The sequence below is a fragment of the Cyprinodon variegatus genome, unplaced genomic scaffold (genome assembly GCF_000732505.1).
Source record: "Cyprinodon variegatus isolate N-32 unplaced genomic scaffold, C_variegatus-1.0 Scaffold6, whole genome shotgun sequence".
Lineage (NCBI taxonomy): Eukaryota > Metazoa > Chordata > Actinopteri > Cyprinodontiformes > Cyprinodontidae > Cyprinodon > Cyprinodon variegatus.
Genome location: NW_015150459.1, coordinates 995,593 through 1,022,226, shown reverse-complemented (window position 1 = coordinate 1,022,226; position 26,634 = coordinate 995,593). Strand labels below are relative to the sequence as shown.

General features: G+C 37.8%; 1 protein-coding gene across 7 annotated transcripts in view; it reads right to left on the bottom strand.

Annotated features, from left to right (window-relative positions):
• LOC107085048 (MAP7 domain-containing protein 1-like) overlaps positions 1 to 26,634 on the bottom strand; it is a 52,040-nt gene that overhangs the window by 7,444 nt on the left and 17,962 nt on the right. Inside the window, exons 2-16 of one of the 7 annotated variants that reach the window (XR_001481248.1) lie at positions 25,106 to 25,303; positions 18,744 to 18,812; positions 18,178 to 18,198; positions 14,386 to 14,549; positions 14,037 to 14,148; positions 12,644 to 12,748; positions 11,037 to 11,159; positions 10,810 to 10,955; positions 10,456 to 10,586; positions 10,006 to 10,244; positions 7,946 to 8,237; positions 6,587 to 6,767; positions 5,481 to 5,584; positions 2,584 to 2,636; positions 2,436 to 2,496 (exon numbers count right to left, since the gene is read on the bottom strand). Coding sequence is in view for 6 of the 7 variants with exons in the window: in XM_015375185.1 (XP_015230671.1) it covers positions 2,436 to 2,496; positions 2,584 to 2,634; positions 5,480 to 5,584; positions 6,587 to 6,767; positions 7,946 to 8,237; positions 10,006 to 10,244; positions 10,456 to 10,586; positions 10,810 to 10,955; positions 11,037 to 11,159; positions 12,644 to 12,748; positions 14,037 to 14,148; positions 14,386 to 14,549; positions 18,178 to 18,198; positions 18,744 to 18,812; positions 25,106 to 25,303 (1,998 nt within the window). In the remaining variant the exon portion in view is untranslated. Of the gene's footprint in view, positions 1 to 2,435; positions 2,497 to 2,583; positions 2,637 to 5,479; positions 5,585 to 6,586; positions 6,768 to 7,945; positions 8,238 to 10,005; positions 10,245 to 10,455; positions 10,587 to 10,809; positions 10,956 to 11,036; positions 11,160 to 12,643; positions 12,749 to 14,036; positions 14,149 to 14,385; positions 14,550 to 18,177; positions 18,199 to 18,743; positions 18,813 to 25,105; positions 25,304 to 26,634 lie in introns of all 7 variants that reach the window. The other 6 variants (XM_015375185.1, XM_015375201.1, XM_015375208.1 and 3 more) reach the window with 6 other exon arrangements.

Below are 26,634 nucleotides of genomic sequence, written 5' to 3'. Positions count from 1 at the left end.
TGGGTCTTTAAAAAAATGCCAAAATCCTCAACAACTGCTTTAAGTTAATTTTTGATAAGTTTTACAGTTATTCTACAATTGCAATTTAACTTTTATGCAAATTTGTGTAGGCTTTGAATTTTTCAATGCATGTTTATGTTTATGCATTTTATCCAAAGTGACTTACAAAGTAGGCATTAGCGGGATGGATATTAGCTTAAGACCCCCACACTGGCAGCTAATTCCCCCCAGCAGGGATTCGAACCCAGGTGTGGAAGTCAGGTAACTTACCACTTGAGCTAGCCCACTGCTAACCTCCCTCATGGACCTGCTGTCTTGTGGAAATGTAATCCAATTACTGATTCTCTGATTGTCAAAGTGAACGTTGAACTGAACTTTTCCAGCCGTTGAAAAATATTCTTCTTACTCGCTCAACACTCACTCAGTTTAGATAAATTCTACATCAATTGTAGTTATTTTGTCTGGACTAAGAAAAGGCAGCTGAAAATAACGTGGGAATCACAGAATTCTAGGAACAGTTCCAGCCAGACCTTGAGAAATATTTTAATTTGAACTCTTCAAAACAATTCTTTTACCAGCACAGACAGTTCTCAACCGGCTGAAGTCTTCAAAAAGAAACATGTTCTATTGCCATCATACCTTTCAGAGTACTTTAATGATCTATAGATCAAAATGTAGGTATTCAATTCAACTTCCACCTACTGCACCCGTCTTTTCTCTAAAACCAATGGCTTTCTGTCAAATCCTCTTAGACCATTGCCTAGCTCAAAGAAACTGGAGCCTGTCTGTCAGTGAAGCTATTCTCTAATTAGCATTTTCTTCGCTCTCAATGCTCTGGTAGAACTGATCAGCTATACATAATATTCATGTTTAGACCTCCCCCTCGCTGCACATGTCAATTCCTCAAATTCCTCAAACGACAAGATGCAATGAAAGATTTCCATCTTAAGAAATTTGCATTAGCTTTATTTAAACTACCACGAAAAACAAACTGCTAACATTTGCCTAAATGAACAAATACCAGATTACAAGATGGACAGACATTTAAAACTGTCGTTTCAGGACTTTTCTGGCCAACATTCTAAACAGCAGGCCATGTTAGGTTATCATCTTACAATTCAAATACACATAATATTTAAGTCTGTATTCAATCAATAAAGCTGAAAAACAGTCACTGAATGAAATTATTATTACCATCGTTGCCATTTAGCTAAGTGCATTGTGAAACTTGACGCATTTGTTGAGTTTTAACTTTCATTTGTTTCTTTTGCATCTAAGGACACAATATGTAGCCCTAGGCCACTTATTGTTTTAAATACACGATTGTTTAAAAGTTCCTACATTGAAATCTTTATGTAAATCTTTATTCTACTTTGATTTACATGTTATTTTATTTTTATTTCTGATGCTTTTCTACTTATTTAAAACTATGACTAAGTTGCTTTTACTTTTTATCTTTTCTCTTTATGCCTCCCTTTTCTCATTCAAGATCAATTCTCTGCTGAACTATTTCTAATTCTTTTTTGTCTTTAAATGGTCTATAGCTCTAAGTTGTTTCTCACAAAATCACACATTGACTAAAAATTATTTTATAGCTTTCATCTTTTTCTGAGTTTTCTAAATATTGAACCGCTATCCACCATTTGAACTTGCTAATTGTTTCTCTTCACTCTAATGTTTTGCAGCTCAGTGTTGCTCATTTTCACTCGTTCCAGTTTCTTAGGCATCTTTTGATCCTTTTATTGAACAGATTAGCGATCTCATTCATTTTATGGTTTTACTTTGAAAATGATATTTATACGGAGTATATTATTTTCTTATATCAAAAGTTTAGCAGCTCATTTATTCGATAAAAACGAACATCTGTGTGAACCTGCAGCCAGTTAATGACACCAGGCCGTTCTTCCTCTCCTATGCCTCAGGCTGGAGGATTCAACTAGCAGTGAGCACACATGGGTCCTATTGTGCAGAGTAGAACAAATCTAGCTGCAGCTGCCCAGGATATGAGGTGGAGATATCATCTAAAAACCCTTTAATAAAACAAGATTCATGGTGAGTTTAACTGAGAATCCCACCAAAACTGAAGATGAAGCAGATAGCTGTGCTTTTGTTTAGTCCCACACATGGAGGACAGGAACTTTGTCCTCGGGGAGCATTTGAAATCCACTTCATTTAAAGAGTCAGGTCAGATCCAACCTCATCATTCAGAGAAATTCCACATTTACGATGTTTACGTTTATTGACCGGCTCACTAAACATCTTTTCCTTGTGATGAAACCTTCTCTTTTGATTTAAACCCTGCCTTGACCTGATGTTACATTAATTAGGATCATGTTTAATGATATCTGCAGATGAAACGCTGGTTATCTACAATGTCTTCCTTAATGACCGTATTTAAATCCAAACCATCAAATCCAGTCTGGTGTTCTGCTTACCTTTGCTGCTCTCCGCCTGACTCCCATTGGCAAAAGTGACTGAGGTGGATTTAGTCTCTTTCTGTAAAAGTTAGAAATTCTTTCGCTCACTTATTGGACAGCAACATTTTGGATTCATGTTTTAGTAAAAACTGATGTTCACATATACCTTTTCACCCCCATCAGTCTTGCGTGTCCTCTTCATGATCTCCTCCAGACGCTGACAAGGGGAAAAAATAAAAAATCAGAGATTAACATCACTTTAACCAAATTTTGCTGAATTTTCCATGCAGCTTTTAGCAGCAGTGCATCAACACTTAGAAATATGTGGAGATCAAAGGTCAGTTCTATCAATAGTCTGATTTATGCAATCAGATTTACAAAGATTTGAAAAAAAAAAAAGTTTAGTTGTTTAAAGTGCTATTATTAAGATTGCTTAGTGATTGCAGTTTTCTCTGGCTCTGTACACCATAAACAGTTTAATTCTCCCAGCAGTAAGCTGGTTAAAATCTCTTTTGACTTATAAACAAATTGTTGCGCAGTAGTTTATCTTAGTTAGAAAACTAAACAATCACATAGGAAAATAAAAAATGGCCACCCTATGCTTCCTCTGCTTTAGTCGAGGACTAAAATACAAGCTGCATGTCTGGTTAGGGGTTGACAGCAGAATATTTACCAGAGCAGATAGACTGACTATTAAACCAGCTAATATTAGCTTATAATTCTCATGTATCTCTGTAGCATTCAACAATTTAGAATCTGCCAATAATATTTTTGGCCATCTCAAATGTGGTACGACTAAAAATTACAATAAATGTCAATATAGTAATAATTTAGAACTAGTAAATATTTGGGTAATGGTTGGACTATCCACTGAACTTCACTGAAAAGATTTATCCATGCATGAAACATACATCACCCATTAATAAGAAAATTATTACAAAATCAAGATTTATATGATAAATCATTCAAGGATGAATGTGAAAAGTATCTAATTCCTTTTACCTTTTATTAGCAACCTTCCCTTTGAAGCAACTAAAACTATTACATTGTTGTAGATTTTTGTACTAAATGCAGAATGATTGATGGATTACATAATTACATCAAAAAACGTATTACATTATTGATAAGCTGTTAAGTTATAACAGAGAATGAAACCATCAAAAACTACTACAGTATCCGCTGCTACTCTCTATAAAAGAGAAAGAATTAAAAAAAACTAGGACATCTATTACTTGGGAGCTACTAAATCTATAGCTGGTGTTTCAGATTTGTACCAAGGTAACAGATTTTCAATTGATATTTATATAAAACTTTAGCAGAAACAAAGGGAATAATTGTTGCTTCCGTTTTAAATCATATTCGAGTTCTCATAGTCCTTAGAGGCAACAATCTGAGCAGAGACTCGCCGGCTTTCCTCTGCCCCGATGCTGCCTCCAGCACCTTTAGGGGGAAGCTAAGGAGATCCAGGGCCAGCAGAGAGACAGAGTCGTTACTGCCACTCCTGGGCCATCCTCTAGACATCAGGGTGATTTATTTTTTGTGCAAATACAGGACATCTTTTTTCAAAGGAATGCTGTGAGAATGATATTCTGAGTAATTACTTTAATTTTCTTGCACATGGCTCAAAACTGAAGAGTAGTTAGCTGATCCTCTGTACTCAGAACCTCAGACTGGTTCATGTGGAAGTAAGGTTTTATCATTTATAGCCCATAATTATTATGTTGTTGATGGATAAACTAGTCACACTTTAAGAAAACTGCCAATATTTAAAATAAAAAAAGCAAACTTGTAATGGCTGCATGGTGCAAAGCAGAATGGTAAGATGATAGCGCTGCTCAGCTTCAATAAAAATTAAACCCCTCTGCCTGCCTCATTTCTATGCACCAAGGTTAGATACAAGATCCAACCTTCATCTGACAGTCAGAGCAGAACTGCAGCTGCCACTCATAAAAGAGAGGCATTTTAAAGATCTCTGATTATTTCACACACATATTTTACACTCATAGCTTTGGTATCTAGTTTAGCCCCCCCCCCCAAAAAAAGTGCTGTCATTTTGGGTTTTTTTGCCCAATAACCCGCTGAGACTGTTGTGTTGGCCTCGGGATACTTCAAACCACCTGTGTTCCTTAAGAAGTTGGTCCAAAAAAGAAAGACTTGGAACCAAGCCTTTGTGGTAGAAGACAGGATGTTCCTGTGGGCTCATTCTTGTGTCCGTTCTGGTTTAGCTCGGCCTGGCTAAACTACATCACAGCCTTTCACACATGACAAGAGGAAGAAACTGCTGACATGCAAAGCTCTTTTGAAATAATTGTGGTATATGAAGTTCTAACATCGAACAAAAAAGATCATTTAATTTAATTAGAAAATGGTGTCGAATACAATCATACTTTTTTGTTTTTATTTGTTAAACGGCTTGAACACCATGATTCATTTTCTTTCACATCAATTATGCAACAAAAGCTGAATGTTTAGCATGCATTTGTAAAGTGCTTAATTTTAGTTAGCATTCACCTCCATCTTTATATGGCCGATCTAACCTTTAGCATGAGGCCATGCAAGTATCGTTAGACATGTGCAAAGATATTTACAAATCCAGTCAGATAAGACTGGTAAGCTAGTTTGCCAATATTAGAACTTGTATTTAGACACTCACACTGACGCACTAAAATGCACAGGCACTCTAAGGCCTATTAAATCCTGGCATGCAGACAGCCCTTCCAGGATAAGCCAAAAACATCATTCGTATTGGTTACAGGGACTCGGCTTTCAAGCCTGATTTCTGTTGGGTCAGAGGGCAGAGAGAGTAAATGCAGCTCAGAATATAACTGAATCGCTCATGGAGGAGTGAACTGAGAAATTTTATTTTCGTTATCTACCAATTTCATGTGATTAAAAGCACATTTTTTGTTTAAATAAAGATGGATTACGGTGCATGACAAGGAAAAGTCAGTTGATGAAAATTCCACCTTTCCTTTATAACCCTAATGGTGCCCTTTTTGTTCAAGCATGAGTTTCAGTCCAGTTAGAGGAAAAGTGTTGGGGGAACAGTGGTTCAGCCCTACCTTTTTTCTCTCCAGTCTCTCCTGCTCCTCCTTCTGGAAGTGTTTCTCTCTCTCCAGTCTCTGTTTCTCCGCCTCCTCCCGGGCTCTAGCCTCAGCCTCTTCTTTCTGAAACACAAACACATAAGAATCCAACCACAACTTGAGTGCAGGCAGATGAAGGGGAAAAAAACTGCAGCCAAAAAAGCTGGCTTTTTTTTTTCTTTTAAACGTAACACGGGTGTGGTTTTCTCCCTGCTGTTACTGTTTACAACCACAGATGGGATATTTTCCTGCACCAAACAAAAAAAAAATGTTTTTTTTTGTTGGACCTTTCACATCCTCATGAGGAAAATCCAATTGAAAGAAAAAAAAAAAGGATTCATTAAAACAATAGACTCAGTGTTTCACCACAATAAAACTATTCTGTGGATGACCACAAGGGGACAGTAAAGCACTAAGGTAAATAATGGACCACAGCTGAGTCATGTGTATTAGAAGATGACACAGGAGTGGATTTTTCACTCCTTTCCCATCATGTTCCCATAGAAAAAAAATAGATCTTGTCTGTCTAAATCCTGGGCCAGAAAAAAAAATCCTGTCTCATCCCACTTCTGGTAAAAATATTCCCAGTCACATAATAAAAACAACTCCTGCTTCGGTGCCACTCCTAGTTATAAAAAACATAAGTCAAAATTAACTGAGAGGAAAGAAAAAAATAAATAAGTCAGCACTTTTTGAGCACCCAAGTTTCTCTCTGTTTTACATTTTTGGAAATATTGGGAAATATGCACCTTTAACACAGATCAAGATAGAGAATTATTATTTTTTTTCTTCTCCAAAGAAAATGTTTATTTACACTTCGTTATTGTGTAAGGAAATCGATGCAACAGCATAATTATTAGAACCCATTACATTTTCCATCTCACACACCCCCTAGTGGCAGCTCACGCTCCCCTGGCCATGCAGAATCCCTGCTTTAATGCGAGTCTACAAGAGAGATTTCATTCTGAACCACATTTCTTCTCCATTTTCATTGCTTTTCTTCTTGAACTTAATTCATCTTTTGCAGCTTTATCTGTCTGTACAAATGCCAGCAGTGCTGCTCTCAGCGTTTGCTGTTACACCAACCTGTTTCTGTAAGCGTAGGTTCTCCTCCTGCTCAGCTCTGGCTCTCTCCTGGGCCTCCTTCTCATCTTGAAGCTGCTTTTCTTCGTCCCTCCTCCGCTGCTCCTCAGCCATGGCCCGGGCCTCCTCTTCCCGGCGGAGTCTCTCCTCTGCCTCTCTGGCTATTCGCTCCTCCTTTAAGATCCTACACAAGAGGGAGTTTATAATTACCAGGCTATTCCTCTTTATTACTTTGATGTATTTGATTACATCCTTGATTGATTCATATTGAAATTTCACATCTGTTTCTTAGAAATAAATTTTGTCTAATTTAGCACAACTATCACAGGTATGGACTTTGACTAAGCCATTGGAACACAGATCATTAGTGGTTTAAACCATCTTCAACAGGTTTTATCCCAATCCGGCCTGAATTTAGCTCCATCCATCTCTTTATTAACTCTATTAACTCTGTCCAGCTTTCTTTTTCTTGCTCAAACAGAACATAATTTAAAAAATCCACAAATCCTACTAAGTTGCTGTGGGGTTGGTGATTTTAGAGTGATTTCCAGTGTTAGTTTTCAATATCACATCGAGTCTTAGACGAAGACCAAAAAGTTTAGTTTTATAGGATCAGTGCTAGGGCTGGGCAATTAATTACATTTGCAATATAATCACAATTTATCAATGTGCATATTTTTTATTTTTATTATTTTTTTTTAGATCACAGAGGGATTCCGTTTTGGTCGCATTACAATTAACAAAAAACATTCCATTTTTCCCTCCAGCCCTTTAGGTGGTGTTCATATGATTAAAGTGGGTTTGTGACCTTACGGTGGGGAAAAGAGTGTTGAAGCTATCATGCAAATCCGATTAAGCAAATAGAAGCTAACACTTTTTCACAAAAGGTTACAGGAAAGTCATTCAACAATGGACACTAGAGAAGCAAGCTTGAAAAACTGAAACCCTGAAACAAAACATTAACATGCTTGTTACAATTGCAATATTGATCGAAAATACTGGCAATTTTGATTTTTGATCAAATTGTTCAGCCCGAATCAGTGCACATTCTCTCAAATGTCTCGAAAACATCAGTATTAATTTTGGAGGGTCCATTTAATGTTAACCAATGAGCTAAATAAACTCTAAGAAGAAGCAGGGTCTTTCCAACAGCTCACTTTATCAGAGACTTTAGATGCAGAATAATATATTCCAATATTCTTTTTTTTTTTTTTGCTAATATACCTCTAAATTATTACTTAACCCTCTGACAAGTACAAGAAACCTCTAAACATTTATAAGTATTGGAATTACTATTTTACAGATCAAATAACCCCACAAAAGAAGTCCACTCTCAGTTCTACCATCCACAAACCGACTGACCTCTCCTTCTCCTCCTTTTCGCGGCGCTCTTGCTCCTCCCTCTCTCTCTGCTCTCGGGCCTGTCGACGTTTCTCTGCCAGGATGCGAGCAGCCTCCTCTGGGTCGTTGGTGCCTGCCATAGGCTTGGTTGATGGAGAGGGTAAAGGTGACACCGCGCGGACCGGCGGAGCTGAAGGCAGGGTCGGCTCCGGTTGGGAAGGAGCAGGCATGGCGCCGGCGGCGAATGGCACACTGGGCTTTTGAGGCGTGGAAGCAGCAGAAGAAACTGTGATGGCAGGAGTCACAGGGGAACCTAAAACAGGAAAACATACATTTAAGACAGGAAACAGGAATTATACATGTAACTTTGGTTTTTAATAAAACCGTACTTTGTTTTTTAAGATTTTTTTTTCTTCAAAGAATTTATTGAGAGCAAAAAGAAAAAAAACACTAAACAACCTAATGACTCAGAAATTATAAAATTATAAAATCATTAGTACTTAGTGCTACATTTTTTTTTAGTTACTCTTTGTTTTATATTTAATTTTTTATTCTGTTCTGATAGAAGCAGGGGTAGAGCCACAGAAAAGGGGTTTGGCAGAGTAAGGCAATAATAAAAATAAAGGTGGCAGAAGAAAATATTGGCAGAAAAGTGGCTTTAGTGGATAAATGAAGTAAGTAAATTCTTTAAAACCAGAGTGCTTAGTGGGAACATATCTTCCCAGGGTTAAATGCTGACTTCAACGGTCGATATTATTGTTCTTTAACATTACATTTCCTTCTCTACAGACATTAAAATCTCATTTATTTTCAGTAATTAGACTTTTAAATGTGAAACTCATTGTTTCACTGTACCCGAGGTGGGTAGGAGTAACTAGTCACATTTATTTGAGCAATAAATAGTAACATTTCTGGCTACTCTTCCCTATAAGGGTATTTAATAAACTCCATTTATTAAATACATTTATTAAATGCACTGTACTGCATTTTCATGTCCAAGTATTAATCAAATCTGCTAACATTAAAACATAAAGGCAAATATTTATAGAATAGTTAAAGAAGCCATTAAAATATTGGACCATACAGACGATGAACAGGATGCCATCAAATTGCATAAATATGTAAAAGATGACTAAAACATTTTATTGGTGCTTGCTGTGTAGGTTCTTGTTCGTTGGGGGTCTCAGCAACCACAGAAACGGGCTTAAATCTACATGGAGGACAGCAGAGCATTCAGCACATACAAGGGAACCTAACCAACTCATTAGTTCAGATATGGGTATGACACTTGGGTCAAAATCCAAACCCAGAAGTTAAGGCATTGACCAACCACATCAACTCTGTGAGCAGATATCACAAGAGTTTCACTAAGAGTAATATGTAAACCTTTAAGGACTGCTGGGCACATTGATCCCTATAAAAACTGAGGTTTACCAGAAACCTACACATACAGACAAGGATCTGCATTTTGATTCCTATCATCCACTCTGTGCTGATAATGTTCTCTCATTTACAGAGAAAGAAAAGGATGACAAACATGTCAGGAAATCACTTCTAGCATGATGTCATGAGCAGAATGTTATTGTCCAAAAAAGCTGCCTCATCCCAAACATTCAAGCTGAGTGGCATTGTTTAAGCGGTCCAGGGCAGTGAGGACTGTACAGACTTCTATATGGGAGAAACCAAACATCAGCTACCCAAAGGCAGCTCATCAGCAGCTCTTGGCAGGAATCAGCTGTACACTTGTACATCAAAGAACACAGGTATGACCAAAATGTTCTGAATTTAGACAGAGAGGACATATGGTTTGAAAGAGGGGTGAAGGAAGCCATCTTTGTTAAAAAGGAAAAGCCATCAGCCGCTTTGTCTTTGGAACTCTTTCAAAGACATCAACATAAAGGGACATTATTTACAGAGGGGGGCCTGTCAAAAAGCATTAAACTTTGTACAGAAATATAAACATAGGCACCGTATTCATCCCAGGAGCAGATGCTTCCTGCAAGACTACCTTTTGCTTTTTAGAGAAGAAATGTTTTCTAAAATGTTACTTATGTAATGTTTGCAATCCTTTAGTAACTCACTCTTTCTTTCTTGTTTCTCTGGAGTGCTGGGCCTGCGAGGTTCCTTCACCCTCTCTAATGGAGCGGGGGAAGATGTTCGGTCTATCCTGGCTGGGGTGCTGGCTCTTTTTGGTCGGGCCTTAGGAGTAGCTGGGCTCCCACGTGAGGATGGGGGCTTTGGGGAGTCAGCAGGGCTAGGAGAAGCAGTTCTGCCTTTGGGAGTGGCCGGGGAGGCCGGCCGTCTTGATAAAGGACTTGGACTGGAAGAGATGGAGAAAAAAAAAAGAAAAATTAAGACACATGATGGAAATTGAACGGTTTTCCCAAAGACAAATGACCATGATGGTAAATGTAAAGAGGAAAAAAGATAGACTCCAGAACCAACAATACAGGTGACATTAAACACTTTGAACTGTGTCACCAAATTTTAGATGTAGCAGTAGAAATGAATACAGAAATGAATAATCCCACCTTGGGTCGGGTCTGTGCCTCATACTGGGCAGAGACTGCCTCTTCTGTAGAACCTTCTCTTTTGTGATGGCCTTTTTTTCCTTCTCATTCTCTCGCTCTTTGTCTCGCTTCTCTTTCTTGTTCTTATCCATCTGAAATAAACATTTCAATCAGAATTTCATTTATTCCTATTTAAAGCTTTTTAACATGGAAACCAAACAGCTGTATTCAGCGTTGTCTGGAACCGTTCATATAACTATACCATTCTAAAGCGCTGAATCCCCAACTCTGACAAAATGATAACTTTTTGGATGACCCCTTAAAACTGCTGTATGCATCTGATCCAGTAAAACAAGTTGGTTGTTTTAAACATACGGGGGTGGAGCTTCGTCTTTGATGCCGCTGAGTGATGTCCGGCGTGCTAGACGTCACCCTCCAGTGGTCAGAGCAGCGGTGGTGGGGCTGGTGGGCACACAGGGTAAGGGGACTGGCAGAGGCTGAACGAGGACACAGAGGAGAGTCTGTGGATAAATTAAAGATTTAAGGGATTAAAGCTAGTCCACCTTCACGCATCTGTACGATCCAATGAAACCAAAACTTACGTCCATCTTTTCCGTTATTGAGGACACTAGCAGCACTGCGGCTGCGGGCGAGAAACGACAGGGTGGGCGTCATCAACCGGTCAACAATGCTGCTCTCCCATGGAGTCAGTGCAAGGCTGCGGGCTACAGGTAAACAAAATAATGCACGATTAGAAATTAGTCACAGAGCCATGTCGTCCTGTACTCCAACACACCACAGCTTCAAAGAAAATGTTCCCAGAGGTGTAAAATAAAGGGTCTGAAAGAAAAAAGATCAAAAAGTATAAAATGGTAGCAGTATTTTTATAATTTGAAGGGCATAATCAGGCTAACTAAGGCTACGTTCACACTGCGGGCCTTGATGCTCAATTCCAATTTTTTTGTGAAATCCGATTTTTTTTTTGCGTTGCCGTTCACATTTCCAAATATATGCGAATTGTATGTGATCTCCTGTGTGAACTGCGGTCATACGTGTGTCCCGCATGTGCAGTAGAGGACGCAATGACGTCACAGGCCAGCGTGCTCTATGTTTACCGAAGTAAACATGAATGTGCCGGCGCGCACCTAGCGGTCTTTTCCAACCATAAAAACTCATTCTTTTCAATGTGTTTAAATATAAATACTGCTCTCCGCGTCATCATCTGCCATGGTTGTTGTTTTTCTTGCCGTTTCTGCATAGCAAGACGCAGAATAGTGACCTTTGTCAGATATTAATGACGTTCAGGTCTGATGAATGCGACCTGGCTGTTCAGACACAGGTCGCATTTGAAAAGATCAGATTCATATCGGATTCAGGACCAGATAGCCAAGTGGCCTGGGTCGCATTGGAAAAAATCGGATTTGTGTTGTTCAGACTGCCATGAAAAGATCAGATTCAGGTTGCATATGGGCAAAAAAAATCGGATTTGAGTCACTTCAGGCTGCAGTGTGAACGTAGCCTATAGGATAGTATAACGTTAGAGTTATTGTTCAAGGTTTGTTGAGAAACTGGAAGCAGCAAAAAAAAAAACAATCTGCTAGAACAAAGGACGGCGACCATTTGGAAAGCAAAAACTTACATAAATTAACTGTTAAGAATCGTGTTTCTAATTTTACTTTTCTGCTTTCTTCTTTTCACCACCTCTTAAATATCAGCAGATCTTTTAAATTCCAAACACAATTCACCATTTACATGTCATTAGTAGATTACATATTCAGGGCATCTTTAATCCAATGGATTATAATGGGAGAACATAAAAGGACCGGTAGGGAGAGTGCAAAAGCCACCAGGAATGCAATGATCATCACCAGACAATGAAACAACCAAAGAACAGTAAAAAGATCCCATGATTGCATCATAAAATATAATCCCATAACAAAACTTAAGCATGCAGGGCAATTTAAAGAAAAAACAAAACAAAGTCTGAGAGTCAACAAACAAAAACATAAAAATTGTGGTTTTGTAGGATGAAAATGAGGTCAACTTTAAACCACCAAAAGACGGGAAAAGTGCTGAAATTAGACAGTGAAGGGGAGCAACTGCGAACAAAATCAAAAAGGACAATGATGGAAGGACTCGTGGTTGTCGCCAGTGGCTGAATGATGGACAGACTGAAAACGGGCGCAGGACGCTCCACATGTTGCCTTACTTCTGCTGGGGGAGTTCCAGAGTGTGGCCGAGGACTTGGAGAGTCGCTTGTTTAGAACAGAGTCCACATGTTTGGGAAGGTTGACCGCAGAGACAGAGCATCTGCCTAAGAAGCCAAGAGAGCGCCATACAGATGTTCACAGAGGTCACATGGTTGAGAAGAACAGAGGGAGCCACTATGGTGTCATGAGTTATGCAAGGTCTCAAAACTCTGAAGAATCAGCTGCATTTTCTTTCATGATCATTTTTTTTTTTTTTACGTATTCAGGTTAATCTTACTGAGACACAAGGTCCCGTTTTCAAGAGTGACCTGTATTAAATATATACACAAAACAACAAGAGGTTAATACAGACAGTCGGTACAATTCACAAAACACTCTGATCAAAGCATTATATTCTGGTCCAGTTATTGTAAGAAAAAGTTTTACCAAGTTCTGTAATTACAGATGGAACGATGAATGTGAGCACAGAGTTTCTCCATTCAGATAAATCAGCAAAAACTCAATTCCAAATTTATACATTGGTAAGTTTCATGTGAAATCAGAGCAAACCGTTACTGAGGCCAATGACACTAGACTAAACATGTTTGCAACCAAAGGATTATATAAGCTCTGAGAAATCAGCTGGTGAGTGGTGGCACCCCCTGACAGGTCCAAAGGTTAGTCAAAAACGTTAATAAGGTCACCTTAATAACAGCACCATGTTACTAAAGTTCACTTCTTTTCTGGATCAGTGATATATTTACAAACAAAGCCAGACAGGCATGAAGGCTGTAAGAAAAGGACTGTCATGGAATCTGCTGGAATAGGAAATATTGACTGGAAATTCCCTAGAAAACGCATATAGATTGCAGCATACATTTACTAGTTTAATGGGGTTAATATAAAATTTCTAGGATCAATAGTAAAACAACATGTTCAGCTAAAAAAAACAAATTTTTTTTTACTTAAGAAAAGATAATAGCTTATAAAAATTTGGATTATATCAATTTGTTATAGCAATTTTAAAACTGGCAATGAAACTGCCCAGATTGCAGTAATGTTTTAGCTAAAAGGTTTTTATTTACGAGAACATCAAAGTAAATTTAAGCTCATCATGAGAAACACAATTAGTTTAAAAGTGGGGAACTTTCCATCCGTTTGGTGTGCTACAAAATAAATCTGTTTTATTAAAACCACTGTGTGTAAACAAGGATGCAGATCAGTGCCCTGGAATGCAGAAATGATGAAAAATTAAAACCAACAGCAGTTAAGATATGAAGCCAATATAAAAAAACCAACAAACCATTTGTTTTAGTGCTGATCATCAGTCTAATAGGAGGCTCTTCATATAAGTGATTTTAACCCATCAAGTGTGAATGGAGGAGTTGATCCAGATGCTCTGAATGTACTCACTCTCTTTCTGGCTGGAGTTGGGGGAAACCACACCGACCCATGAGCTTCTCTGCCGACGGATTTCCGCCCATGTCTTCTTGGTTGATCTGTGGATTGCGGCCTCGTAGCGTTCCTGGGAAACGCAACGGAAGATTACGGCTGTTAGAAATCAATTGAATGATATAAATCAGCTGAACAGCCTGCTTTCAGGCAACAAGGTCTGATTCTCATAGCCGATTTCAACCCCCCCCACCGGCCATTGCCACACTGACCTCTCACCCTTCAGTGAACTATCATCTCAGCTATTAGAAGTATGGTGATTTGTAAATGTGCCGTTTTAAACAGTTTTAGCCTGTTTCCATCCACATACTTTGTTCTTCTCCAGTTTCTGTTTCTGCCTCTCTTCCAAAGCAGCTCGCCGTTTCTCTGCTTTGATCCGCTGCTCCTCCAGCTTCCTGCGACGTTCCTCCAGCTGCTGCTCCCTCAGCTGCCGCGCCTTCTCCTCCTTCTCCAGCCACTGGTTCTTTTTGGCAGCTGTTGTATCAAACAGAGGACGTGTTAGGGAGAAGAGTCTCAAAGGTTTCCTTTTCCTCATTTCTCACCTGGGACAAAACAGACCCATCTGTCCAAATGAGATGAAATATTTTGGCTTGTTGTTTTAATAAATCTTTAAATAATTTGTGATTTATATTCTTTTAAACAAATAAAACATTTAACGATTTTATGTCTTAAGACAAAAAGCATCATCGATTTTGAGCTTATTTACCTTTAAATCTGTGGCTTGACTTAGAAAAGCTTAAGATCCGAGTTTGGTCAAAAGTTAAATATTTAAGCTTTGTCTTCGTAAAAGGTTAGGCCGACTAAATACCTCTGAGGTGACATTTTATAGGTTATTTCATTCATGCATCCACGAAACCATATTTTAATATGCAAATCATTTTTTGTTACTCAGCATTTTATAAAGGGCAGTAAGAGGCCTCATTTCCAGAGTAAAGAGATCAGCATTTTCTCTCAAACCACTAAAGAAAACCTCCACGAAGAATCGGTTGGTGCTTATTCCTCTGACATCAAGCAACTCGTTGTGTTTTTTTCTCAGAAGACTGTGATGGATAACTGCAGAAATGTTGGAGGCTAGGGCTTTAAAATTTATTGTAAGGCACGCAGTTTGTCTTTCATGTGAAGATGGAACAAAAAGCCGACTACCCGGGCCCTGCTTGCCAACACTGTGCAGCAAAGCCAATGAATGCTGCAGTGCAGATTTGTTTGTGCAGCTTGATATAAGAGAAATTGGTGGTTCTTTAAAAAAAAAAAAAAACATGCAGGACAAAATTGGCAAGAATTGCTCTTAATTAATCCCAAAATAGTAATGAAATTCTCAAATCGATCATAGTTTCAGACATTAACCCAGGGTCAAGCTCACACTAAACAGAACAACAATTAAAAGTTTAATTTGACAAATTTAGTTGCAATTGGTTCACATGTTAATCTGGTTAGAAGAATTTTGCTGTGGATTTTGGTTTAAACCTCATTTTAAAACCTGTTGTAATAAGAGATGAGCTGTGAAATAGCAGATGTCTTTATCCATACACCTAAAGTTAGTCTAATAGCTAAGAGCTATTGATATTCAGCCACTCACATTCCAGAGCTTTAAATTTTAAACAGATGCCCAAATCTGAAAGTGCAGCTCATGGATCCTGGACCGTCTATAGACAGAAATCCAGATTGATTTAGATAACAGTAAGGTCGTTAAAAAGCCAGAGACAAGCTTTATCATCGGACATGAAAGATTTACATTTTCCCAAAGACTGCAAGGTATTTAAGATGACATCAGTAAAAACATGAAAAATGTCAATACTTTCTACTTCAATAGATCTCAGCTGCTTGATGATAGATTGGTAAAGTGGGAGTTTGTGTGGTATTGCAGTGCGGTGGTTGAAGTCTTACTTGAGAAGATTAGACTATTTTCTGTCACTTGGTCATTATAAACAAGTCAAGTCAATTTTAGTGTTAAATTTAAGAATCACATCTAGTTATACCTCAGATTATAATAAACAACTTTCCATCTGTGCCAATTCATCACAGAGATCAAACTGTACAGGTTGATTAAAGGCTGATACTGATTATTTTGGCATCAGTTTAACAGATCCCCAATATGTGCTGCCAATGTGCAGATATATTGAAGCCGATATTTCTTTTTGTTCCTCTGTTTACACAACCCAACTGACACACTGATAAAAAAGATAAAAATCTCAACTTAAACAAAAAAAAGATTAAAAAAAATTAACAAAAACCAAAAAATAGCAAACGGAGGAAACGCCAATGCAAGCTCGGCACATAATCTCAAGACATAGCCTAATATGACCTAATAAATCGACCAATGCATGATGCAGAGTAAGTGTGTTTATCCCATCAATTTAGGGGGAGAAATTACAGACAACTCAATAAGCCTTAAAAACAGAGAGCTAAAGTAGTCATGGATCCATAAAGAAGGTCTACATAAGCCAACTTACTGCATACATAAAATGATTAGCAGGATAAAGAATAAAACATAAAGATGCTATTTTTCATTAGCTCCGATAAGCATAATGGTTTCTTTATAATGTTCATATGTAATGTATAGAAGTCATTGATTCCTATAATAGGATTTAAAACATTGCTTACAGCAGCTTCCCTTAAAATGCCAGATATTATTTTATCAATACATTTTAGCGTGTCTTCGTTTTGTTTTTTTCTTGTTTTTTTTTTGTAAGGGTTATGAAATTTGACCGTTTTTAAAAATGTGTTCATCTTTCAAGTATTTTTTTTTATTTCTCTTTGTATCCAAGTAAACTCAAGAAACATTTCCTTGTTTGTTTCTAGAAAAAACATCATTTGTGCAGAGGAACCAAAACCTCTGTTTAAGCCGACATTGTAAACACAGGCTTTGTCTGAAGAGTCTTCTGTTATCCCAGTCTGACAGTGAATTAGATAAGACCCATACCATCTGGCGTGCGCCTGTGATCTCCCAATTAGACGGATCCACAGCATCAACTGTGTCAAACACATCTTACAGCATTCAAACACTCGGATTAGACAACAGACAACACATTACTGCCAAGTAAAATGAGGAAATCTACACAAAGTGTTACGATTTTGTTTGCACATTTGCTGCAAGCGGTCGAACTAAAGATATCTACTCTAAATGCATATCTTTTTCCAAAAATTTAATTATATGTTCCGTCTAATTTGGTGACAATATCACGATTGAATATAATTTCACAGTGTCCCCAGAAAACCTCTAATTTGTCAAGGAAGACTGTAATCAGTGGTTTCATTGGTTCCATCTTCTATAATTGGAGCAGGAATATGACCAAAGTTCACACAAAGGACAGGTTATCTGTCAGCCTCTGGGCACCACATCAAATGCATTCATGTACATTAAGGAGAATGGTTAAAGGATCATGTGGCTGAATGCTTGATGAGGAGAATGTTTATAGAGAACAGAGGCTAACATTTAGTTGGATTTGATATGGGAAAAACAAAGCATGACAAAAAAAGATATCAATGGAAGAAATGCAAAAAAAAAAAAAAAAAAAAAAAAAAAAAAAAAAAAAAAAAAAATGGAAGAAATAGCCCTAGAGCTGGGCAAGANAAAAAAAAAAAAAAAAAAAAAAAAAAAAAAAAAAAAAAGATAAAAATGGAAGAAATAGCCCTAGAGCTGGGCAAGATCACCAAAATATCCCTTTTTATTTTACATTTTTTGTTCTGTGCCGCTTTCAGATTAAATATAAACTGACATGTTTATAAGCATTGAAAAAATAAAAACAGAGATAATGTGTGTTACATGTTCTTAGTTTACTTTTCTTTTTTGTGATTAATAGAGCTGCACAATATATTGATTCACAAAGAAAGCTGATAACACCCATAAGGAAGAGTTTGTAATAAATATTCTTCTATTTCCACACCTGATGTATGTGAACGATGGACGGTGATAATAATTCTCAAAATTTCCATTTAGTGTTTCTTATGATGCAGCCCTTGTTTCAATGATATTTCTTGGTGGATTACCCAACTCTAGTTTATACAGCGAAGAATCACAAGTGAAGACTTTCAGAATGAACTGAATGATTCGAAATGAAAGAGGCCATCACCACCACCACATTAACACAGGTGAGTGGCTTACCTTGCAACTTGCTGAGCTCTTCTGTAGGAGGAAAGAATGAGAGAAGACAGGAGCAGCTGTCAATCATGCAAAGCAGTGCAGGGCCAGAGTGGAGCCAGGTGGTTTCAGCCAAACATTACAAATTCTAGCTAAATTAAAACAGTGGGGCTGTGTCAGACCACCATACTATTAAACTTTAAGTTCGAATTAAAAATGAGCATTTGTGTGTTTTAAATGCAGTGTTATTTTTTACCCCCATCATGCATATTAATGTTTGGACCATTTCATTATAACTTAGGTTGTGACACAGACAGTGAGGTGAGAAGTTCAGCAACATGTTAGCAAACACTGCTTGCAGAAACATGCAGAAAATAGACTCCTGCTTATGAAATGCCTGCTTAGATGATAACTATGTTACTCTTTATCGTTTCTTCAGGGACCAAACCTGCTCTTTTTTTGCTCCAGTCGTCTGTGAAAAGTGCATGTTAATTGCAGCTATCCAGTACACGGAAAAAAGCTACATGTTCCACCCCAACACAAGGGGGAGCTCTAATCGCATAATGCTTTCACACATTGCTTCCACTTACCTAGATACTTGGCCTTCTCCTCTCTGCGTTCTTTAGCAAGCTTCTGTCTCTCCTCTGACTTTGGGACATCTGAGATGGGAATGAAATAAAAGAAAAAATGGAAGGTAAAGGTGAGCTATAATCCTGTATCATTATCAGATTACCCAACAGCAATACAATGATCTGTTTTAATCTTTTTATAAACAATGTCTTACAACTAGATTCCTTCCCCAAGAACAGTAATTCATTTTGTTCAGGACTCAAGATATTTTAGGTGATATCAGACCAACATAAAGCCATACGTCATGGTGAAGAGAAAGAAAAAGAACAAATAGTTTTTCTTTTCTTTTTCCTTTAAAAGTGTGTCTTGCATTTGTATAGAGCCCCACCCTTTAAATTAATCTATAGAACCAACTTTTGCTTTCGTTATAATTGCAGCTACAATTCTTCTGTGATGGGAAATATGTGCCTGACAAATTTGGCACACAGCATTTGTAGAGATCACTTGGGCTCTGTTCGAAGGAAACAAGCGCTGCTGAATAGAAAAGCTTGAGAGAAGTTCAGTGTTCTTATATTCGAGATTTTAGAAACGGGCCAATATATTCTGGAGTCTAGTCTTTTAGCTGATATCAATATCCGACCAGGAAATCCCTAATTTCAGTACCAAGGACATGGATTGGGGTGCATGCAGTGATGACTTGTTATGAATATTTGACCTTCTTCCTTCTCTTCCTTGCAGGCTGGATCCTTTGATTAAATCCTTGTTCCTGTCTGTCAATCTAAAGTAGCAGCCAGGTCTTGGTAGGTTTGTTGCTCTGCCATGATGCCAATATTTACATGATGGATTAAACATGGCTCTGGGATATTTCTATAACTTTGGGTGTTTTAATAATATTCTAAGACTTCTATATAGAAGCACTTCCACACCTTTATCCCTGCGATGTTTCTTGGTCTTTCTGATGCTGTTTTGTTCATTAACATTCTCCAACAAACTGCTGAGGCCTTCATAGAACAGCTGTATTTATATTAAACTAAATGTCGCCCAGAAGGGACTTTATTTACTGATAGGAAGACTTCTGAAGGCTTCCTATCAGAATACACACTACACCTCAGGTTTCATTTTGTAAAACAATAGCGGAATGCTTACTTTTACTTCAACTTCAAAATTATATAATACTTAAAATAAAAACCAATCAAATACACATTTGAATATTCCCAACAGAAAATATCCAGCAAACAGCTGAAGCCTAAGAAACTCCTCTAATAGCCAAAATTAACAAGCCAACCACCGAACATCTAGAAGAACTTTACCACAATTTGAAAATACAAATTGACTGACCAGTGCAATAACAACAGACACATTTTTAACTGCATCTGAACTAACAAGGTCAGGGTTTCATGTCTACAAGAAAATGCAAGCAGAGACAAGCAAAATACTATAAACTCTGAAGGTAATGATTTATTATCATCTTTCTTGACAAAAGGAAAACATCTTTAGAAAGTGTGGTGCAGGGAAGGCCGCCTCCTCTCTAGAAGAGCTGAAGCAGGAGGCAGGGACAGCAGATTTATATCTAGATGTGTGTAGATGTTTGAATTGAATACGCAGCGCCTGAAGGAGAGCACTCAGACCTCATGTATTCTTCGCATACACCTCAAAAAGCACTCAGCTGTAGACAACAGGGGGAAATAATAAAAAATGCTGAACCACTGAAAGAGATTCAAACCACAAACTAACATTAAGTTTAAAGGAAATTGGAGGAAAAAAAACACACTTGTTTCAGTACTACTGATATAATTTTTAAGAAGGTATGCTGATATTTCCCATGGATTTACAGATGTTTCTACAGAAGTCAGGCTTTCAATATGAAATGTCTAAAAACTACAGAATGTAAGGAAGATGAGTGAAGAAAAATATATGGAAGACAATAAACAGATGGACAAATGAAACATGTGCATTGAAGGATAAGCTAATAATTGGAAGGACAGACAGATGGAAGAAGCGATATTTGGATGCGGGAAAAATGGACAAACAGATGGAAAACGACTTTGATGGGAAGTCAAACAAATTGGAGGCCTGACAGAGACGTATGAAGAACATTTAGACTTTGCATTGTCATAGTCAGAATCAGGAGTTCATTCTAAAATCTCTCCTTTTATCATTAAATCTCCCATGTAAAAAATATAGGTCGCCTATTTGACAACTCATTGAGGTCATTCAAATGGCCATCTTCTCCTGGTTCAATTCTCAATGCTGCATCATCTCCCTTCGTCTACACAGTCCAGATATTCAGCGTCATAGAGACAGGAAGTCCTCCAACAGGGTGCAGCTTGAATCATTAAACACAGAAGCTATCTGCTCTGCAGCCTCTCAGAGAAACAACTGCTGACCCACTTTGATATTTATAGAAAGATGGAAAGACCATGAGCACAGCCTTGGTTCTAGCGGAGTGGCTCCATTTAGAACTCGCAGAGCACGGTGCCTCAGAGGCAAAAACAGACCAGATTATTAAATACGACTTAGTGTAGGATACAGGTTTAAATTATATACATATACGCTTCCAAAAAAAAAATGCTCCACATGAAATAAAATATGGAAAAAGAAATAGTATGCAGCAGTTGTCAGCGAAACCAGGAGCTTCATTCTTTTATTTAAGTAATTATCAGGTCACAAATAGTTCTCACTGCCAAATAGTGCAAGGTCTAACCCTCGTAGGAAATGGATTTACACAAATGGGAAAAGTTGAAATGGGTTAAAAGGAAGGCAACAGTGTGATTCTGGAATCTGGTAAATAACAAGTCTTAGATTTGATCATTTTAAAACAAGCCTGTCCTTAAATGATTTGATTGCATTAAATGATTACAAGTAAATGAGTGAATTCAGCAATAAATCAAACAGTGTAACTCTGATTCTTAAAGCCCTAAAAAGCTGCATTTTGGTGGATAAGGAGGGAAAAATAAAGTTAGAGTAAAATATTAACAAGGAGACAGAAAGGCTTACACTCCATAAAGCCGGAAATGTCTTCCTATGAGTTTGAATTCAAGAAGAAACAACTGCAGAGCAGCTGCCAGGTCAGATGAGCTGCCTTCCTGACCTTACTGCCTGAAATAGGACTCCTTATCCCACATGATTATAGATTGGCTCCATTCACTTTCTAACACAGGATATTTAATCATATTAGGAATATTTTCTTTACTAACATCATTAGGCTTGAAAATGTTGAGCTACTTAATCCTCTGATAATGTTACGTATTAAACTTTGTTCCACCACTTGAAAAGAAGCTGCAGCCGGTTTATTGGATTGTGTCTTTGGTCTGAAAGCCTGTGGCCACTGCTTAGAGTCAGGCTGCCTAAAGAGAGCTGCTGGGACTCCAGCAGAGTGCACTGTTATCATAACACTGCCTTGAGTCCAAGCCAATACCTCTGCCTTTAACTTAAAACAATGACCTGTTTCCAGATACAGCGCCAGTCCAGTCCTTCACTCTGTAAGCAAATAACTTCACAGTGAGGTGCTCAGACACACCCACATTCTCAGTGTTTCTTTGCCACTACAGTAATGTATTTTTAAGCCTGGTGGGACTTTGTTAGGCTTTCCTCAACTTCTGCTGAGTTTGGATGAATTTTATAAAGTCAGATTGTGGATTCTGTGGTTGGTCTAGGGCTGCAACTAACGATTATTTAGCTAATCGATAATTCTGTTGATTATTCTTTTAATTAATAATCAGAAGGGAAAAGGTTCCTTATAGAAGGGTTTTTACAAAATCAAACAAGGTGAAACTAAAACTTTTCCAATTGAGGAGTTCTGGATAGAGTATGTTGATAAACCTAAGAAGTTTTTTTATTTGTTTTTTTTTGTTATCTAAAATGCAAAACATTTATATATTTTATTTTTACAATTTTGATATATTACTGCTCTAATTGGGTCGCTCTGTCAGCTAAAGGCATGTTTTAGAGTCTCTATACTCCAGTTAACGATTAATCGATTACTTGATTAGTTGATATTAGATTATTTCAATAATGGATTAATCACAATTAATCCGATTAATTGTTTCAGCCCAAGGTCAGTTTTTTTCTGTGTTATTTTTTGCCTTCTTCAAAATGTATTGTTGAGTATTCTATCCAACTTAATTTCTTTTTCCTTATGCAAATTGGTATGTAAGGGATTGGAGGAAAAAACTGAAAAAAGTGAATCCACATTTCTTAACTGCTGACTTGAAAAAAAAAAAGCCTAATAGGTTATTTCCATCTAACCACAAACTTCAGCACCTTAAAGGTGATGATAATATAAACTATAATTTTAGTGAAGGCTGTAAGGAAACAATAGTTGATTTATTCTGGTGTTTGTCGACAAAGCATCTTTAAAGTAAACCTTAACTACAGTTTATTGCTGATCACACTTATAATAAACTCAAACCTTATTTTCATGTCTTTAATCTGCTAGTTACTGTATCCAAATCTGTACTCATAAATCCAATCTATTCAAATGTATCCAAAATTCACCGAATTGTTGTATTCAAAGTAAGAATTACACTCCTAAAAATGGTCAGCAAGAACCACAAGAGCCTTGAAAACATTTGATCTTTTTAAGAATGTTTTGGAAACTTTTGGCATTTCCTATTTACAGTTTAAATGACTGTGCCTTTATGCGAGTCAAGTTCTGTTTTGTTTTTCATAATACAGTAAAAGAAAACATCTTTAAAGAAAAAGGAAACAGTATTCTCAGTGAGAGTTCATGTCCATACAAATACTGCAAATCAGCAAAGAACCTCATGGAATTGAAAAAAATATATACATTATTTCTTTGTGTGAAACATACACACCTTTGTTTTGGGTTGTGTAAGAGATTCAGCCATTTGCAACCCTTATGCAACTTGTCTTTTGTATAATTTTTTTGCCGTTATTTTTTCCAGAAGGCTGTAGTGCTGGATTATCATCACCCATGCGCATTTCTGCACCATCACAATATCCAGACTTAGAAGCAGAGATAGATTGAAAAAAGGGGGTGTGATAGTTCCTTTTTGTCCTCCATCATTATGATACCAAAAACTTTTTTTCTGGACAAATCAAAGAAAATTACTTCCTCCAGCAAATGGAGGAAGGGACGGTTGATGCACCTTAAAACTAGAACACACCGAATCAGAAAATCTAATGAAACAGGTCATACTGCTTGGCGCTCATTGAAAGTCAATTGGGATGCTCACACCAGACACGATTTTATGCTAGTGGGCTTGGATAGGTCCGACTGAGATAGACCCCAGGTCTATTTTAGTCGCACTACGCAGCAATTTCTGAAGGTCTGACAAGAAGAGCGGAGCTACAAAGTAAAACTCATCAACTTTGGGGGAAAACAGAAAATAAAATCTGTCAATCATACAGGAAAACTGTCACGTTTTAAGTCACGCAGAACATATTTAGCAGGCAGGACAGACTTGTGCAAAAACAATCAATGAGACATTGAATAAAGAATACTTTAACCATGATAAGACAGAAAATGTATAAAGTAGGGATTCTCTTTAAGCCTTGGAAAACAAAACGAGGGACAGAAAGAGTAGTTTATTAATCTCACAAAAAAAAGAGCTTCAGGAGGACAGAAAACAGATGAATAAAAATAACAAGGGCAGACAGAGCAAGTAAGCATGGCTTCACTCTTCCCTCTTTATGAAAAAAAAAAAAGAAACAAAAACTCTGACAGACTTCACAGATCTCTCTCTGAGAACCATCTTTCACCGACCTGTAAGCATAGAAACCGTCCCAAAGCCTTTAGTGCTGCGTTTTTTTCTTTTAACATAGTTCCCATTATATTTTTAATATAGGCCTATAAAAATTCTCTCTCTTCTGGTTTCAATAACTCTTCATAATCTGTCCAAGTCAAACGTGGGAAATTGTTTTAATTTTTCTATAGCACAGAGACAGAAGCGAGAAAAAGAACAAAAAAGCTTCCCAGATCTGCACACCCTGCACAGTCAGAGCCTCTCTATAGGCAGTCAGTATGACGTGGAATAAAAATCGTATCTAAGATTAAAAAGTCGTACGCCCACAGTGCCTTTACGTGTTCATCTGGGATGGCTGCAGGATACTCTTATTTTACGCATGAACAAATCTGCTGATGCTGATTCGAGGAAAAATGGAAAACAGTTTGAACTTTTAAAAAAAAGAAAGGGTTCTGCCTTAATATTTTGACTACGATGCAATTCAAAGACTGAAAAGTTCTGGTTAAAAGGGAACAGAAAAAAACAGCATGACTTTGCACAGAGGGAGGAAAAAAAAAAAAAACAAAGCAGGTGAAAACTTTGACGCACCACTGAAAAGAATGTCAGATTTTTAGGCAGATTTGCTCAAAAAGATACCGAATAGAAAGAGAAGGAGGGCAGCCTCAGTTTGTTACCTCTTTTTGACCTGTGTATAGGTGATGCCGGAGAGCATGGTGATCGAGAGAGGCCTGGTTTCACTGGGGTCGTCGGTCTTTTATCCGTTTCCTTTTTAACCGGAGCCTCAATCTGCTGGGTGCCGTCCATCTTCAGGGGGCTGCTTTCTCCTTCTGGGTCAGGCCTCAACAAGGTTGTTTTTAGGGCCGAGCCCGGAGCTGGTTAAAGAGAAAGACACGAGGCAGTTAACAGGTGAGTGACTGAGGACAGCGAAGGCAGCACAAATAACAGATCTTGACTTGTTTCTCTTCATTCCATTCGCAGCTGAGTCCACGAGGCAGATCGGTGTGGCGTCAACCATGTAGTCATTAGGTGGAGTTCTTGTCTCAGAGGAGAAAAATCCCCTCCTCCTAAGAACTAATAATCAGTCTGATTTCAGAATTTTTCACAAAACAATTAATAAAGCCTAATTTAGTGACATTGAGTGAAACCAGAACATCAACCAATACCAAAGGGAGAGATCAGATCCTATTTGGAACATTATAAGAGCAGACTGACTGAAAGAAACAGCCAACAAAATAAAACACAGCAGCTTAAATCAGAAACTTATTTTTGGTGACAAACGCCTAAAAAAATGTTTAAATAAAGAGACGTAAGGGTGGTGGTTTGGGACTGCAGTGAGAGCATGACTCAACGTTTGGCAGACTGCTGAACTTTCATGTCCGTCTCAAACATTAGTTTGTCTCGGCTTAGACTGCCAAAGAAAGACACTCACAGCAGGGACGCTTGGCTTTGTCCGCCTACTACTGTATTCCCTCCACTCCATATGGAACCAAACTAAGGCACATTTACTTCTGTCAAGTCTGGGGGTAAACACTGGGACAACAGATTAAACGACTGACAGTAGGGAGCCGTTTCAAAGGAACTTCAGTTATTTACTCTGCAAGTGACATGCTGTTCAAAAGTTTTTATAGAAAAAAGACAAATGAGCAGCGAGACCAATTCAGAGCAAACTTAAAGAGGGAAGATTTTTCATAGTTTTTTTTTTGTCTGTGGTTTATTTAGATCTATCATCTAAAAGTAGAAATTTACCGTTACAGGTTTGTTTTGTTTGTTTTTTTAAGACTAATGCAGAAAAAATTGTAAAATCAGCCAAATATACCTGCTGGTTGATGTATCGGCCTATCTCTATCCAAAAGTGTTTGGTATGATTTCAGATGAGCTTCTGCCTCATAGCAGAAATACTCTGCGGCCTAAAGGCGGATATGGAAAGGTTAGGTCATCGATACTGGATGTGGAAAACTTGCTGAGACTATGAGCATCAGCAAAGCCTCATAGAGTCTATAAAAGTTTTCAGGTGGGAGATGAGACATTAGGTTTCCATTGTCTGAGTTTGCCTCGATTAAATAAGCATTCCCAGGCAGAGAGGGGCCATTGTTGAGGTCTCTGCTTGGCAACGGGACAGCAGCCAAAACACTGCAATGACAGCAAGAAGAGAGAGGAAGCAGAGGGGGATGGTAATGAGATAAACTGCAAGCAGAAGATGAAG